Here is a 13,792-nt window from a genome sequence, read left to right on the forward strand (position 1 = left end):
ACACCATCCCCAGACCAATAAGCAAGCGATTTGTAACTCTGCCGTGGTCTCGCGGTATTTCCATAGCATTATATCGCGATAACAGGCGCATGTAGGATGGTCCTTTAAAGGCGACACGCACAGGCAAAATAGCCAACAAGATTGGGTAGATGTCAGTCCTCCTTAAAACCCAGTTATGCCAGGCAGACGCTCCTAGTGGTTCACTGGCTTCTGAATCTTTTAAGGTAGTCCCAAAGAGATGCCCTGAATGTTTGGGTGGTGCTCCGGAGGGTCTGGGCAGTTGAGGGTTAATTCCCACGCACAATACTTAAGCGTGGTCTGCATTTCCCACACTGCTTTTTGTTTTGACCGAATATCTGCTTGAGCATTTGCCTTAACTTTATTTTACCTTTTTGGAAAATGGATGAGAGGACACATCATTAAATTCAGATTGTATTTCTTTATCTAAATTGCTGCATTATTAATGTGTAGCCCTGTTATCTTTATCTCTGAGTGGGAGCCTTTAATCTAGCAATTTAATTTCATAAATCCGCCTCACAGTAATTGTTGTACACGATAAAAGTCACACTCTCGGCAGAATTTCCATATATTTACTTTCCCTTAACATATAAGATACTCATTAGCTTTGGTTGTTTGTCTTAGAGGTAACATTACTTTTAGGCAATAGGCTTCTGATAGTGATGGAAATATATAATGGTCTCTAAAATATCACTGGTAGGAGAAAATATAACTTACGGTATGAACACAGAGACATTGCTGTTTTTTTGATAGTATTTATTTTCATTTCCTGTCAAAAGGATATAAGTTTATTCCCTCTGAGTCTTAAAAAACGTGATGGTTTGGCAGTGACTCACCACCTTTGTAAGAAAGTCATGTATGGCATTTGAGAGCATCTCTTCTGTGTAACATCAGCATAAAGAGTCAATATTTATTCAACATTCAGGAGATCCTTGTTGAACAGTCCAGAGTTGCATACATTTAACAAAGAAACACTGAGTGAATACAATGATTGACATCAGAAATGAATCAAGAGGACTGACACTGACTGACCTATCCTGAGACTGAGTGAAGTGCTACAGCAGAAATTCTGCCCACAATCAAGAAATATAAATATATATTGCAATTTCAATTAGACCAATCAATGTAAAATGTAATTATATCGTATCTGATTTGAGTCATTCTCACAATAAGCAGTCTGTGTGCTGGCTGATATTACACATAATGTGATGCAAACAATTTGGACATGTATCTGTGGGCTCATGGGAAGCAGGAAGTGCAGCTTGATCTCAGTTTATCAGATCTTCCCAGGGTCTTCTTTGAGGGTGACCGTTCTGTTGAAGACGAGCTGAGGAGGAAAAAAAGATTACAGTTACACTTCACGCTCATACTGCCTAGATTCTGAGATGTTTTTTAACGAGAGTCGCTTCTTAAATAGCCTCTAAGATGAACATAAAATAATATTAATAATACTAGTATAAAAGTTAAGTCTTGCTGTACCTTGTCTGACGTGCTGTCGGGGTCCAGCGAGAAGTAGCCAACCCTCTCAAACTGGAATTTGTCAAAAACTTTTGCTCCTTTGACTGAGGTATCCACTAAGGCACTGCTGATCGTATGCAGGGAATTCTAAATGACAAAAAACAAGACAAAACAATCACCAAAACCATTCCATCTCACTTAACCAGTCCTGTCACAGCAGCACAGAGGTACTCACAGGGTTTATGTCGCTCAGGAAGCCGTTGGGCACTTCAGATGTATCCTCTGGATTTTTGTGCAAGAATCTACACAAACAGTGAGAAGTTTTTAATTGGCTTTTCTACACACGTGATGTTTTTGAATGAGAGTTGATTGATTTTTGTGACTTACAGTCTTTCATAAAGACGCACTTCACACACCAACGGCTTGCTGACCCAGTGGATGAAGGCCTTTGGTTTCTCTGCAGTCTCAGAGCTGCAACAGGTCACCTCCAGTTCCACCACTTTACCCCGAGTGTCCTGAGAGACAAAAGGGAAGACAACATGACATGTAATGAGGACATGGACTAGAGAGTATGTAAAATAATACTCTTATAAGCCCCAAGGAACCTGGAAAACTCTACTTGGGACTGCTAATAAATTTACTGCACGACAGAGTGGTGTGAACTGCTATTTGACACACTAAAGCGGGGTACACACGACAAGATAATTGGGACGATTTTTGGCCCGATTCCTGCCTTCCGACAATCGTAAGCAAAGTCCAGATTTTTTGAAGGTTTTGAAGATTATCTTGCCAGATGTTTCTGTGGTGTGAGGTATGTTAAGAGTGATTTTACTTCCCCCGATCTGCTCGGATGGCCGTCATGGCCACACCGATTTAAAATCATAAATATTAAATATGTTCAATATTTACAATCCGTTCTCCTGTTGCGTGGGGGGAACCCCGATGACAGCCGAGCATGCTGTCTGTGGAGTGTCACATGGAACGAAACAATAGCCAATGGGGGAGCAAGCTGATTGAAGAAGGAAGCACAACAACCGCAGCCATGGCGACAAAAGTAAACAGGGGGCATAAAGTAAACACGTACAGCCCATGTTCACGCCGTCTCCACCACTTCATCCAGTTTGTTCTTTTTGCTTCCTGAATTTTCAGCAAAAAGTCAAAAAACTATCATCTGCAATTATTCCTGCCTGTCGTCCGCAATGTTTGTTTACTCTAAAGACTCATTTGACCGCGAGAGTTTTGCAAGATTTCCAGTTTTGAGAGTCAGGACGAGTCAGGTTGTTGGTGACTGAATCTGTTAGTGTGTGGTGTGCTGTTTTGGTGCAATCATTGCTCTCCACACACAAAGGAGCAAAAGCATTAAATCTATGATTATATATGGTCATGTGGGCTTTTAGTTTGGGCCAGGCATTAAATCTGGTTTGACCACACCTTGAAACATTTGGAGTCTTACCTTGATGACCTTCTGGACAGAGATGACGTATCCAGCATGCCTCAGACCTACAGGCTGATCCGGGGTCAGACGCTTGTAGCCCTTCTCCATCACCTGTAAAATCAGCCCATCATCATCTGTACAAAATCAAAAAGCTGAACAAACAAGATATTACCGTTAGGGCATATATCCATTTGTTTTACCTCTCTGAAGTCACTCTCTTCAATGAAGATTGTTCGTGTGAATGGAACCGTGTGGCTGCCTTTCGCCTCGTTGGCCGGAAAATCTGGTACTCGCACATCTGACTGTGACGAAAGAGGAAGACAGAAGGAAGACTCAGCACCAATTATGTTTAATATCATGTAGAAGACACATTATACAGGATAATACAGGTTGAATGTCTGTGGATTTATAAATGTTGTCCAACCTTTGAGTTCTCAGAAACGTTAGTTATGGTGACTTTCAGCGGCTCCAGCACGGCCATGACTCTGGGTGCTGTGTCGTTCAGCACGTCCCTCACACACGACTCCAGAAGGTGAGGCTCTGTTGTTGTCTGGGAAACTGTGACTCCAACCTGCCAGATTATATAGAACATATCATCACACAAAACCACCTTCCTCTTACATGTAATTACTGGTTTCTCCATCAACTCATTCATCCCTCCATCCACCCATCCTTTCTGCATACCCGAGCACAGAAGTTGTTGATGGATTCGGCTGGGAAACCTCTTCTCCTCAGCGCAGTCAGAGTGAAGAGTCGGGGATCGTCCCAATCTCTGTAATTAGAATTCCTTTACTGTAACCTGACAGATTCTATTTGTTATTACTAAGAGTAGTTTAAGCTTTTGATTGAGGACTTTAACCCTTTACATTCATAGGATTCGTAACATTTCTCACGTTCCTCAAGCGCTTAAAGTGCTGTTCTTTTGTCAACATAGGTTAACTATTACATATTACAAAAAACTTCAGTCAGTAGCCACCATGTATGTGTGCAACTTATAGCAGATTTTCAAATTCACAAAAATCATAATTCAACTGTTGCTCCAAACCACAAAAAACTATTTCTGTGTGTGGTGAATAACTGCTTCAGACTACTAGGTATTTTATGGCCCATCTATGATATTTATTACTATGGAAGCCCTTAGCAGACATGCATCCATACATGTTATTTACTCCGCTTTCCCGTAATAACGCGTAATTTCTGGTCGTTTCTCGAGATCTCGACTTATCTATCATGTTATCACGACGTTACGACGTTATCACCACTGTCACGTCAGATGACCATAACTTGCATCCCCGGAGCTGCAAAGTCACAAAATGAACATAGAAAGAGGCTTAATTTACCCTGTTACTGTCGGCAATGGCAGCATGGCATGTGGTGGTCTGTAATATCACAGTGACCAGCCTGTTGTTTTGTTTTATAGAGCGCTGAAAATTTGTCCCGTTATCATGAGAAAACCAGCTCTGTTACCCTGAGATAACGGCAAAAATGAGGCGAGATCTCGAGAAAACGACCAGCAATGACTCATTATCATAACGGAGTAAATAAAATGTGTGGATGCATGTCCGCTAAGGGCTTCTGTACATTACTAAACTGACTGTTAATCTTTATAAATAACTAACACGTTGGAAAAAACTCTAATTTACCTGACAACACCAGTTTCTACCAGTTTGATGATTTTCCTCTTGGACACAACAGTGTAGGTGAGGTTCAAGCGGCCATACTCCCACTGAACAGGGCAGTACACATCCAGAGCGTTACACAGCCAGAAATATGATGAACGCCTGCAATGAAAATAAAAGAACCCAAAGAAAGAAGGTGAATATTACAAGAGTTCTTATGCCTACAAGAAACGATAGATCATTGTAAAAGGATCCGTGTATACCTGGCCTGGAACTCTTTGGTACAGAGTGAGTGTGTGATATTTTCAATGGAGTCACACAGACAGTGGGTGTAGTCATATGTGGGGTAGATGCACCTGCAGAGAGACATAAAAAGAACTCAGCTTGTTGTGAGAAAAATGTACCAGGGTGAGAAAAAGCAAAACAGTTCATATTTTCATACCATTCATCTCTCGTCCGATGATGCGGCGTGTATTTGATACGGTACGCCACAGGGTCCGTCTTCCCGTCCTCCATGACCATCTTCATCCTGAGCGTAGCCTCTCCCTCAGCAAACAGGCCCTTCTTCATCCTCTCAAACAACACCAGGGACTCTTCGATGGGTCTGTCTCTCCAGGGTGATGGAGGCGCGTTGTAGCCCTTCAGTTCCTCCCCTTTCTGATGGCACACATACGCATGATCCCTGGAGAAAGACAAAGGATAGCATCAAAAATAATCTACCAGCTTATGCAGACAAATCAAGGCATACACTTACTGTAGTTCCCACACTCACCTGCGAATAAGATCCACAGCAAGATCATAGAGCTGCTGAAAGTTGTCTGATGCATGCGTGACAGCGTAAGGTTCGTAGCCTGTGTATGAAAGAAATATTGATGAGATCTTATTTTCAGGAATGTAAGCTTTCTTTCGATCAAAGGATGATGGATCATCAGAGTCAAACTTACCAAGCCACTCCACCATGTCCTTGATAGCTGTGAAGTATTTTTCCTCCTCTTTCTCAGGATTTGTGTCATCATACCTCAAGAAACAAATTCCATTGTTTGCCTGCAGAAAGAAGCAAAGTTTAAAATAAACAGCGGCACAAAGATGAGAGTGATGGAGGACAGAATGTAATGTACCTTTGCATAGCCAAAATTGAAGTTGATAGCTTTAGCGTGTCCAATGTGAAGGATACCGTTGGGCTCTGGAGGAAAACGAGTACGAATCTAAAGGCAATTTAAAAGAGAAGAATCAACATATAAAATCATTTTCAACTTCACGTTTCTTCAACAAAAGTTAAGAGTAACACAAATAAAGTTTGCACCTGTCCACCAGTGATCTCCATGTGCTTTTTAAGCAAGGTCATTGTGTTCGGCGTGACCACATAGCCCTCCGTTTTATAGTTCTCTCCTATATGAACGAAGGCAAGTTGAAAGGTACTTAGTGAGTAGATCCTTTAAATTGCTTTATAGAGTATGAAACAAGCAGAGCCGCAGCTGCATCATTGTACAGGTGGTTTCTTCTCACCTGGTTTATGGAACTTCAGCGCATCTCCTCGGAGCTGCGCCATCAGTGACTTTCCCTCCCCCGTCATAGCGTCACCTAAACAAAACAAAAATCACAGTTACAAAATAAGCGTACCACCACTACACACAAACATAAACAAAGAAATGAGTTTCTGTCTGCTGCTTACAGTTCACTGCAGCCTCCTCTTTCTTCACCTTTGTCTCAGTCTCTACGACTTTAGCTTTCTGGGGCTGCAAAATAGTTAGAGATTAACCACAGGTGAAGTCCACACATTAAGCGCACAGCAGTTAAATTATAAAAAAAAATTGGATTGCACAGAGTTACAACTCTCATGTCTGTATTCTAAGTATGAAGCTATAAATAGTAGTTTGTTAGCTTAGCTTAGCGTAAACATAGCTTTACAGTTTTCTTAAGAACACTTGTATATATTATTTGTTTAATCCACAAAAAAGTGCATAAACAACAAGCGAGGATTTTTTCCCCCAGTGGGTATACTATTTTTTGACTTGATGCAGGAAGAACGCGATTGAGTGCGTTTCCTGAAAGTATTCCTTTAATAAACGTGAAGTGTGTTACCTTAGGTTTCTTCTCAAGGTCTGCCTCTGTCTTGGGTCCTAAGAGATGCAAGACCTTTAAAGAACAGAGAGAGAGATTAGTTACAGTAGGCTGTAGTACAGACCTTAAAAAATAACAGATGCACATATCAAATCACAATGACCTGCTGTTAAAATTCTCTGTTTTAAAACACACCTGCATGTCCACCTCATTTTTGATCACCTTTCCATCAGCCCATTTTAGGGCAGCACGTGCCTCTCCTGTAAGAGACAAAAAAGCTCAGGGAAACATTCTGTCTGTCTGTTAACAATGCTCAACTAATTAAAAGTATGAGATCATACCCATTAGAAGTCCCATGTTAAAGTGGTACCTCTCCTTTAACAGCTGTTCCTTGTGCTTCTTGATCACCTTCTCCACCTGAACAACATTCCATGTCACTGAACATACCACGCCCAGTAAAGCTTGTAAAAAAAGATCATTCATGGAGATGCAAGCTCATGCACTTACTGCATCATCAATCTGCTCAGGTGTAATGACCACACCAACTCCACATGCTTCTTCAAACTCCTTCTGGTTGATGGGGTCCTGAGGATGGCTCTTCACAAAGTCCAGGGCAGCTGCAGAAAAGAGGGAGGACATCTTTCATGTCCACAAACCAATCTCATTCATTTAAACAGGTGCTATACCCATTAGTTGTGCTTTTTTCCTCAGCAATAGTCAAACTACTGTAGTGAAAGATCATCTCAGACTTTGTTCAAACAAACTCTATTATGTGTGAGGTGGGTGAGTGAATATATTGCATTGAATCTGTAAATATTGCTTTCTTGTGTTAAGGATCTTACATATTTTCCATGATCGTTCCTTGTGGGTTACTAATTGCTGTGATCAGTCAGGTTGGACATGCTAAAAATTCGTTCAAATTACCTGCCAGCTGTAGCTCTGTACAGATTTTGCACTGGGCTATACTGCCTGAAAGGAATGCCAGGCGTTTGGTGTCTTTAAGGCGAGAAGCCATACTGTACAGCAATGTACCCATGGTTTTGTCCACTCCTGATGCGCCACGGACGTTTTGAGCCTATTGAAAGCAGTGAGGAGAGCAGATTTTTCCCCCTTTAAAATGTGCATAGGTCATGCGCCATTGGACTTCGTTTCAGCAAGGAATGACAGGGAAAATCTAAAGTTTAGTAACCGTGCCATAACAACTACTAAAGTTCAGTGAAACATATCAAGACAATCCCCCTTTATTAGAACCAATTTAAAAGACAGAACAACTGATCGTGGATTCAACAAGTGAGCTAAAAAGAGAAAGTGAATGTCAGTCATACTTCACAGCTGCCCCTCCTGACAGTTGAGTTTCCTATATACGCTGGCTCGTACCTGAACAATTGCGTCCTTCAGTGCAGAACTCAGCGATTCATTTTTCAGCGTTTCTTTCGCTTTCTGCTCACTGAGCCCAATGGAAGTGAAAAGTGCCAACGTATCCGCCATTTTCCACCGTATTTACCGGCAAACTCAGAGCCACCCAGACACACCACCACCGCACACGATTTCGGTTCTCGGGGAAGAAGCGAGGGACGACTTCCTGTACACCTCAAAGAAATAAAAAATAGCCAATAGGACATCGCGGGTAAGAATGGAATTGACCAATCGTAGATGAGTTTGATGGAGGTTACCGCCTACTACGAGCGAGAGAGCCAATCATCAGTTGTGTTGACATGGCAGAGGGCCTACCGGAATCTGAGTAATGTTGCATCAGATTGACACTTGAGTTATTAAGGATAAGCATTAACATGAAGTTAGGACCACAGCTACTTCGTATTTTTATATAAGTTAACATTATGAGTTTTAAATTATTAAACTGAGCACTGTTTGAAAACTTTTCGTCTTAAATAAGTGCCGCTTAACAACGTTGTGTAAGGTTTTTGTTGTCCAACATTATCGACGCGAGCTAGCATAAACAACTCCGAGAAAGTAATTTACAATGGGTGCTGTGAGCATGAATGTCTCTTTACATAAATGTGTAATGTTTATTTAACTGGATCGCAAAACGATGAGTTTTATAAAACCGGGTCACAGTTAGGTCAGTATACTCTTGTTTTAACCCTTTAATAGTCAGCAAGTTGGCTGGTAGCATCACGTTTGTTATGGCCAAACATGCAGTGTTTTCATCTGGGGCGAAAATATGGCGATCTCTGGCCTGCGCAAAGTCAGAACTTCGTCTGGATCTTACTCTTGCCTGTGGACAATCTTTCCGGTAGGTTTGTTAGACTTGGGTGCAACTAGTCTGTAAGCATCCTGATCAACATGTGTGTCATTCTATTAACACATTACAACCCACAGCTGGAGGGAAACTGCAGAAGGCCACTGGACCGGAGCGATGGGAGGGCGAGTTTGGACCCTGACTCAAACAGATGACACTATTTGGTATCATGTTTACAATAGCCAAGACAGACACGGAGAGAAAGGTGACAGGAAGAGAAAAGCTGGTGTCTGTCTGCAGATAGAAAACGAGTCTGGGAAGAGATTCAAAGGAGCTTTGAAGAAGGAAGAGGAAGAGCCAGTGCCAGTGACTTTAGTGCCTAACATTGAGGAGGAAGAGATGCTGAGAGATTACTTCCAGCTGAATGTTAAGCTGAGGGACCTGTACAAGGAATGGGGGGCAGCAGACCCCCACTTCAAACGCATTGCGGACATCTTCACAGGTACGTTTTTGGATGTTATATCTTACTATCACACAGTAAGAAATGATTGAAACAATAATTTTTAAAAATATATATTGTTTGGTCTTTCCTCAGGTGTGCGGATGCTGCGCCAGGACCCCACGGAATGCCTGTTTTCCTTCATTTGCACCTCCAACAACCACATTTCTCGTATCCAGGGTATGGTAGAGAGGCTGTGTCAGGCTCTGGGCACCCCATTGTGCCAACTGGATGAAACTTCTTATTATAACTTCCCTTCACTCTCTGCACTCGCAGGTTTGCTTTTTGTTCAATGATAAATTCTGTATAATGTATACTTATAATTGTAAGATAAGTGTGCTTGCTTTAGATTCTTTGACACGTTGTCATATGTCTCCTGTGTTTATGTCTTCCTCCAACTTGATATTTTTGCAGCCTCATGCCTACTCCTATGAGAGAAATAATGAAATTTACCAATTTAGAAAAAAACTTTGATCACAGAGTGAAGAAGCCAAATTGACAGTCGTGTTCGCTGGCCATTACAATGATTAGTTAATAGAAATTTACTGAATTTTAAAGCACAACCGGCCTACATTTTGGCATCGTAATTATGTTGTTGTATACATTGCTTCTGGCAGATAACAGCGTGGAGGCGTGTCTCAGGGATCTCGGGTTCGGATATAGGGCTCGATTTCTACAGCAGAGTGCAAAGCAGATTTTGGACAACCATGGTCTCCAGTGGCTTGATGGTTTACGCGGTGTCCCGTATTTGCAGGCGCGGGATGCTCTGCGTACTCTCCCTGGTGTGGGCACAAAGGTAGAGTATGAAAAGAACCCACTAGCCTCTATTTTTCTGAATTAAGAAAACTTGTAACTGCAACCTGTAATTGCAAATATTTGTCTCTCTGTAGGTTGCTGACTGTGTATGCCTGATGTCACTGGATAAGGCAGAGGCTGTGCCCATAGACACACATGTGTGGCAGATTGCTAAACGTGACTACAACTATGCTTCTGGAAATGGACAAAAGAGCATCACAGATAAACTTCACCGAGATATTGGTTAGTTTTCTTGCAGCCAATAGAAGCATGTTCACAGGCTGATCGAAATGTTTTTTTTACAATTTTTAATGTAAAATTTCTACACAGGTGATTTTTTCAGAAAACTGTGGGGTCCTTATGCTGGTTGGGCACAGACTGTGAGTGTTATCATTTAGTACCTATAAGTGAGTTATTGCCATGCCTCTTACAGTCCGTCTGTTCTAACCTCAGACTGTCTTTGCCTGCTTTAGGTCTTGTTTTGTGCTGATCTCAAGAAGTTCCAAAAGCTGAAAGAAGAACACTTGAAAAAAGAGGGAAACTGTGAAGAAGAAACGAGAGCGGCAGGCAAGAAAACAAAAATCAAGTCAGAGAAAAGTGGAGCTGTGAAGACGACGAAAACCAAGTCAGCATGCAAGAAAGCAAAGACGTCTCTCTAACTGAGAGAGTAGTGAGGTAAACACTCTTCTTACAGATAACGACCACAAACATCTTTCAAATACTTTGGCCAACTTCATAAAAAAAAAAAATTGAATGAAATATGTGTAAGAAAAGTAACATGGTATGAAAATACAAATACTGTAAAAAGATTCTCAGGGTTTCAATATTGTGTTTGTTGCGAATTGTGACCTCTTTCAAGTCCACTGTTCTGTGAGTTCACTATTACAGTGTAAATGCAGTTAAATTGTGTTTTTTTTTTAAAATAAAGGTAAAATAGTTTTTCCAGCTTGTTTTGTATTGTGAGTATTTTTCCATCAAGCCTACTAAAACATAGCTGTCATATTGCCTTACGCAGACTAAATGTTGCCAGAAGAGGCCTCTAGGTGGCAGTATGCATCAGAAGTTACTGCTCTGCAGAATAATATGACATATTGGGCCTTTTCCTGTGGCCAGCCTTTTTTTAATTTAAGAATAAATATCATTATTTTCCTGGGTGGACACTTTCTGTCACACCCCCCTGGCCACTGTTACACCATCTCATCTACATGCATGTCTGAAAAGGTCATAGGAAACCCTAATGGTGTGGTTTCTCCTTTTCAGTGTGTGTGTGCTGAATCATAAAAAGCTGTTTGGCTGGGTGGCACTAAAATGCCATGGTGTCTGTATGTTTATCTATAGGCATTAGTTGACTGTGTCAGCTGTTCTTTTTATAGCAGGGATTGCAGTTATCTGCTGTCACTTCTTGGGGCAGGCGTGACTGTCTCTGGTGACAACTTGGACATGTCTCTTGGGGGGTTGAACTAGCACTGTCCCTTCACAACAGTGACAGGGCAATATTTTTTTTATTTGCTTTGAAATATATGGACAGAAATGACCTTAAATGCGTAATGTCTCTCATTCCTCTTTCTTGCCCTAAATTTGCATGATTGAGCAGGTGCGTCATGCATGTATTAATTCCATCTGTGTGGGTTTATATGTGCATGTCTTACATCCAGAGACCTTGTTTATTTGTGGAACTGTGTGCAGCCATGCGTCTTAACGAATATGTGAGTCAGCTTTCATCGCCACTCCAGTTGAGCTGGACAGAAGCTGAGGCCCAGCTTCAGGGCAGAGTCGTGGTGAAGATGTAAAACAGAGAGAAAATAGGGCTGAGAGAACAGGCATACACTGTTTTAAAAGGACAGGGAGAGGTGAGAGTGTGCTGGAGGTGGGGACATGAATTTTAAAGAAAAGGCAATGCACGCACGCTTTCTGAAACACAAAGGCCAAAACAGCACAACAGTGGCCTGCATATTATGTAAGAGATGGGTCTCAGCTTGTGTGATAGCCTAGGGAATTGTTCGTTTGAAAGGACATCTCTCGTCGAGTCTACTCTCCCTTAAGAGGGCTTGAGTATTTCCTGTAGGCACCAGGGGGCAGCATTTTTGGAACGCCAGCAAAAAGGAAAAGGCTGCTGTCTATTTCCAGATGTGCAGCAAGATTGATTTAGTTTGTCTCATAGTGAAGTGATCTGAGATGATGTGTTGCTGAGTTAAGTGGGAGCACAAGTGTGCTCTAAAAATCAAGCGCCCTTAGATTCTGTTATGTATTGTCGTATGCAAATCATCCACTCTATATGGTATTGTGCATCTTCAGATAGTCATAGGATAAATGTTTCTTCTAATTAATAATTCTTCTAATAAAGACATGCAGTCCAGCGCATCCCAACCATAGACATCAATACTAAAACATTGTGCAATTAACAGAAAAAGAGGAAGGAAAACAAGATCCTTATGGGCTTTATAATACAAGACAGGTGCCTCTTATAAAGTGGTGACAGAGTGTATATCTACAAACACATATTAAAAGTAGAGATAGACCGATATGGTTTTTTAGGGCCGATACTGATACCGATTATTAGTAGTCAAGGAGGTCGATAACCGATATTTGAAGCCGATATTCATTTGCAGTAAAGGGGGCCGATAACCGATATTTGAAGCCGATATTCATTTGCAGTAAAGGAGGCCAATAACCGATATTTGAAGCCGATATTCATTTGCAGTAAAAGTGTAAAATATTGGCGTCAAAATTTTGAATAATACAAACTCCAACACTTAACTTTGTTTAAATGCCTTTAAGCATATGCATCAGAGCCAAAATAACCCAGTTTTAAATTGATCTCTTATCGGCCGTCGTTTTTAAAAAAGGCCGATATTCAGTCTATCCCTAATGAAAAGGTATATAGAAATGAATGTAACAAACAGTAAACTAAGACATTGGATAGTCCTTTAAAGTATGAGTCAAAAACATAAACTACATTAAAAGTTCTGTGTATGTTTCTGTCCTTCACATGCCCCCAAACTGTCTCCATACACATCCACACTCTGTCTTCAACTTAAAATGATGGATGATATTATTCTTGAATAATAACACATGTATTATATAAAGGAATCTGGTACAATTCCTAAGATGGGTACAAATTTAAAGAGAGCTGTGTTGATATACCTTAGATGTGGTGAAACCAAATGCTGCTGGAGTCAGTCGTGGGGGAGCCTGAGGGACGAGGGGGGCGGTCGGTCCCCACATGGAAGTCTGTCTTTGGGGCCCGCAGTTGGGGAGATTATTCTGTGGAGTCTAGACAAATTTAGGGTGAGGGGGAAGCCACAAAGAGAAAGACCGACAGCACAGCGCTGGCAGGGGTATTTTAGATCTTTAGCTTTTCCGACTCGTGTGTGATAAGGATGGACGTTAGCATATGAAAGTCTTGGCTGTACTTAAAGAAAGAGGCTTATTTTGTGGTGAAAATGAATACTTTCTACCATCTGAAAGGATCCCCCACTTGGCTGGCGGTGATTAAGGTTCAATGCTGTATAGATTAAGAGAATGAAACAGTTCAGTCTGCTGCGGAGTTAAGTTTCACAGCCCGTACGAGGATCAATTCAAATGACTAAGTGGAATGTATAAACCACATTCCTGGACAAAGATGGTATAGAAACACTATCCACAGTACGTATGGGGATGGGAGAGCGGGAGAGCTTTTGGTGGATGGCTACCTCCTTTTTAAGAAT

The 13,792-nt window shown here is 41.4% G+C and overlaps 2 protein-coding genes across 2 annotated transcripts; one reads left to right on the forward strand and one right to left on the reverse strand.

Annotated features, from left to right (window-relative positions):
• Positions 1–764: 764 nt before the first annotated feature.
• Positions 765–8,144, reverse strand: qars1 (glutaminyl-tRNA synthetase 1). The gene is made up of 23 exons (XM_069660007.1): positions 7,969–8,144; positions 7,516–7,666; positions 7,099–7,208; positions 6,933–7,008; positions 6,787–6,851; positions 6,613–6,666; positions 6,203–6,266; positions 6,037–6,111; positions 5,834–5,919; positions 5,649–5,735; positions 5,475–5,574; positions 5,303–5,381; positions 4,973–5,212; positions 4,794–4,886; positions 4,555–4,692; positions 3,596–3,683; positions 3,336–3,482; positions 3,112–3,213; positions 2,930–3,022; positions 1,864–1,991; positions 1,712–1,778; positions 1,498–1,623; positions 765–1,345 (listed from the first exon to the last, which is right to left on the reverse strand). The coding sequence occupies exons 1-23, from the start codon at positions 8,077–8,079 to the stop codon at positions 1,295–1,297; spliced, it is 2,331 nt and encodes a 776-aa protein (XP_069516108.1). The 5' UTR covers positions 8,080–8,144; the 3' UTR covers positions 765–1,294.
• A 262-nt stretch (positions 8,145–8,406) lies between these two features.
• On the forward strand, positions 8,407–11,033 carry ogg1 (8-oxoguanine DNA glycosylase). Its single transcript, XM_069660250.1, has 7 exons — positions 8,407–8,845; positions 8,932–9,293; positions 9,387–9,566; positions 9,908–10,086; positions 10,181–10,328; positions 10,416–10,465; positions 10,559–11,033. The coding sequence occupies exons 1-7, from the start codon at positions 8,736–8,738 to the stop codon at positions 10,742–10,744; spliced, it is 1,215 nt and encodes a 404-aa protein (XP_069516351.1). The 5' UTR covers positions 8,407–8,735; the 3' UTR covers positions 10,745–11,033.
• The last annotated feature ends 2,759 nt before the right edge of the window (positions 11,034–13,792 follow it).

The sequence above is a fragment of the Semicossyphus pulcher genome, unplaced genomic scaffold, assembly GCF_022749685.1.
Source record: "Semicossyphus pulcher isolate SPU_LCO1_2020_fin unplaced genomic scaffold, fSemPul1.0.p SCAF_13, whole genome shotgun sequence".
In the NCBI taxonomy this organism is placed as follows: domain Eukaryota; kingdom Metazoa; phylum Chordata; class Actinopteri; order Labriformes; family Labridae; genus Semicossyphus; species Semicossyphus pulcher.

Bases quoted from the DNA above. Each gene is read 5' to 3' on its own strand.
- ogg1 (XM_069660250.1), top strand. From the start codon at position 8,736: ATGGCCAAACATGCAGTGTTTTCATCTGGGGCGAAAATATGGCGATCT. The intron at 9,567-9,907 runs GTTTGCTTTTTG...TGCTTCTGGCAG, and splicing joins TTCACTCTCTGCACTCGCAG to ATAACAGCGTGGAGGCGTGT. The intron at 10,329-10,415 runs GTTAGTTTTCTT...ATTTCTACACAG, and splicing joins TAAACTTCACCGAGATATTG to GTGATTTTTTCAGAAAACTG.
- qars1 (XM_069660007.1), bottom strand. From the start codon at position 8,079: ATGGCGGATACGTTGGCACTTTTCACTTCCATTGGGCTCAGTGAGCAG. The intron at 5,736-5,833 runs GTGCAAACTTTA...AATTGCCTTTAG, and splicing joins TGGAGATCACTGGTGGACAG to ATTCGTACTCGTTTTCCTCC. The intron at 3,023-3,111 runs GTAAAACAAATG...CTGATTTTACAG, and splicing joins AAGAGAGTGACTTCAGAGAG to GTGATGGAGAAGGGCTACAA.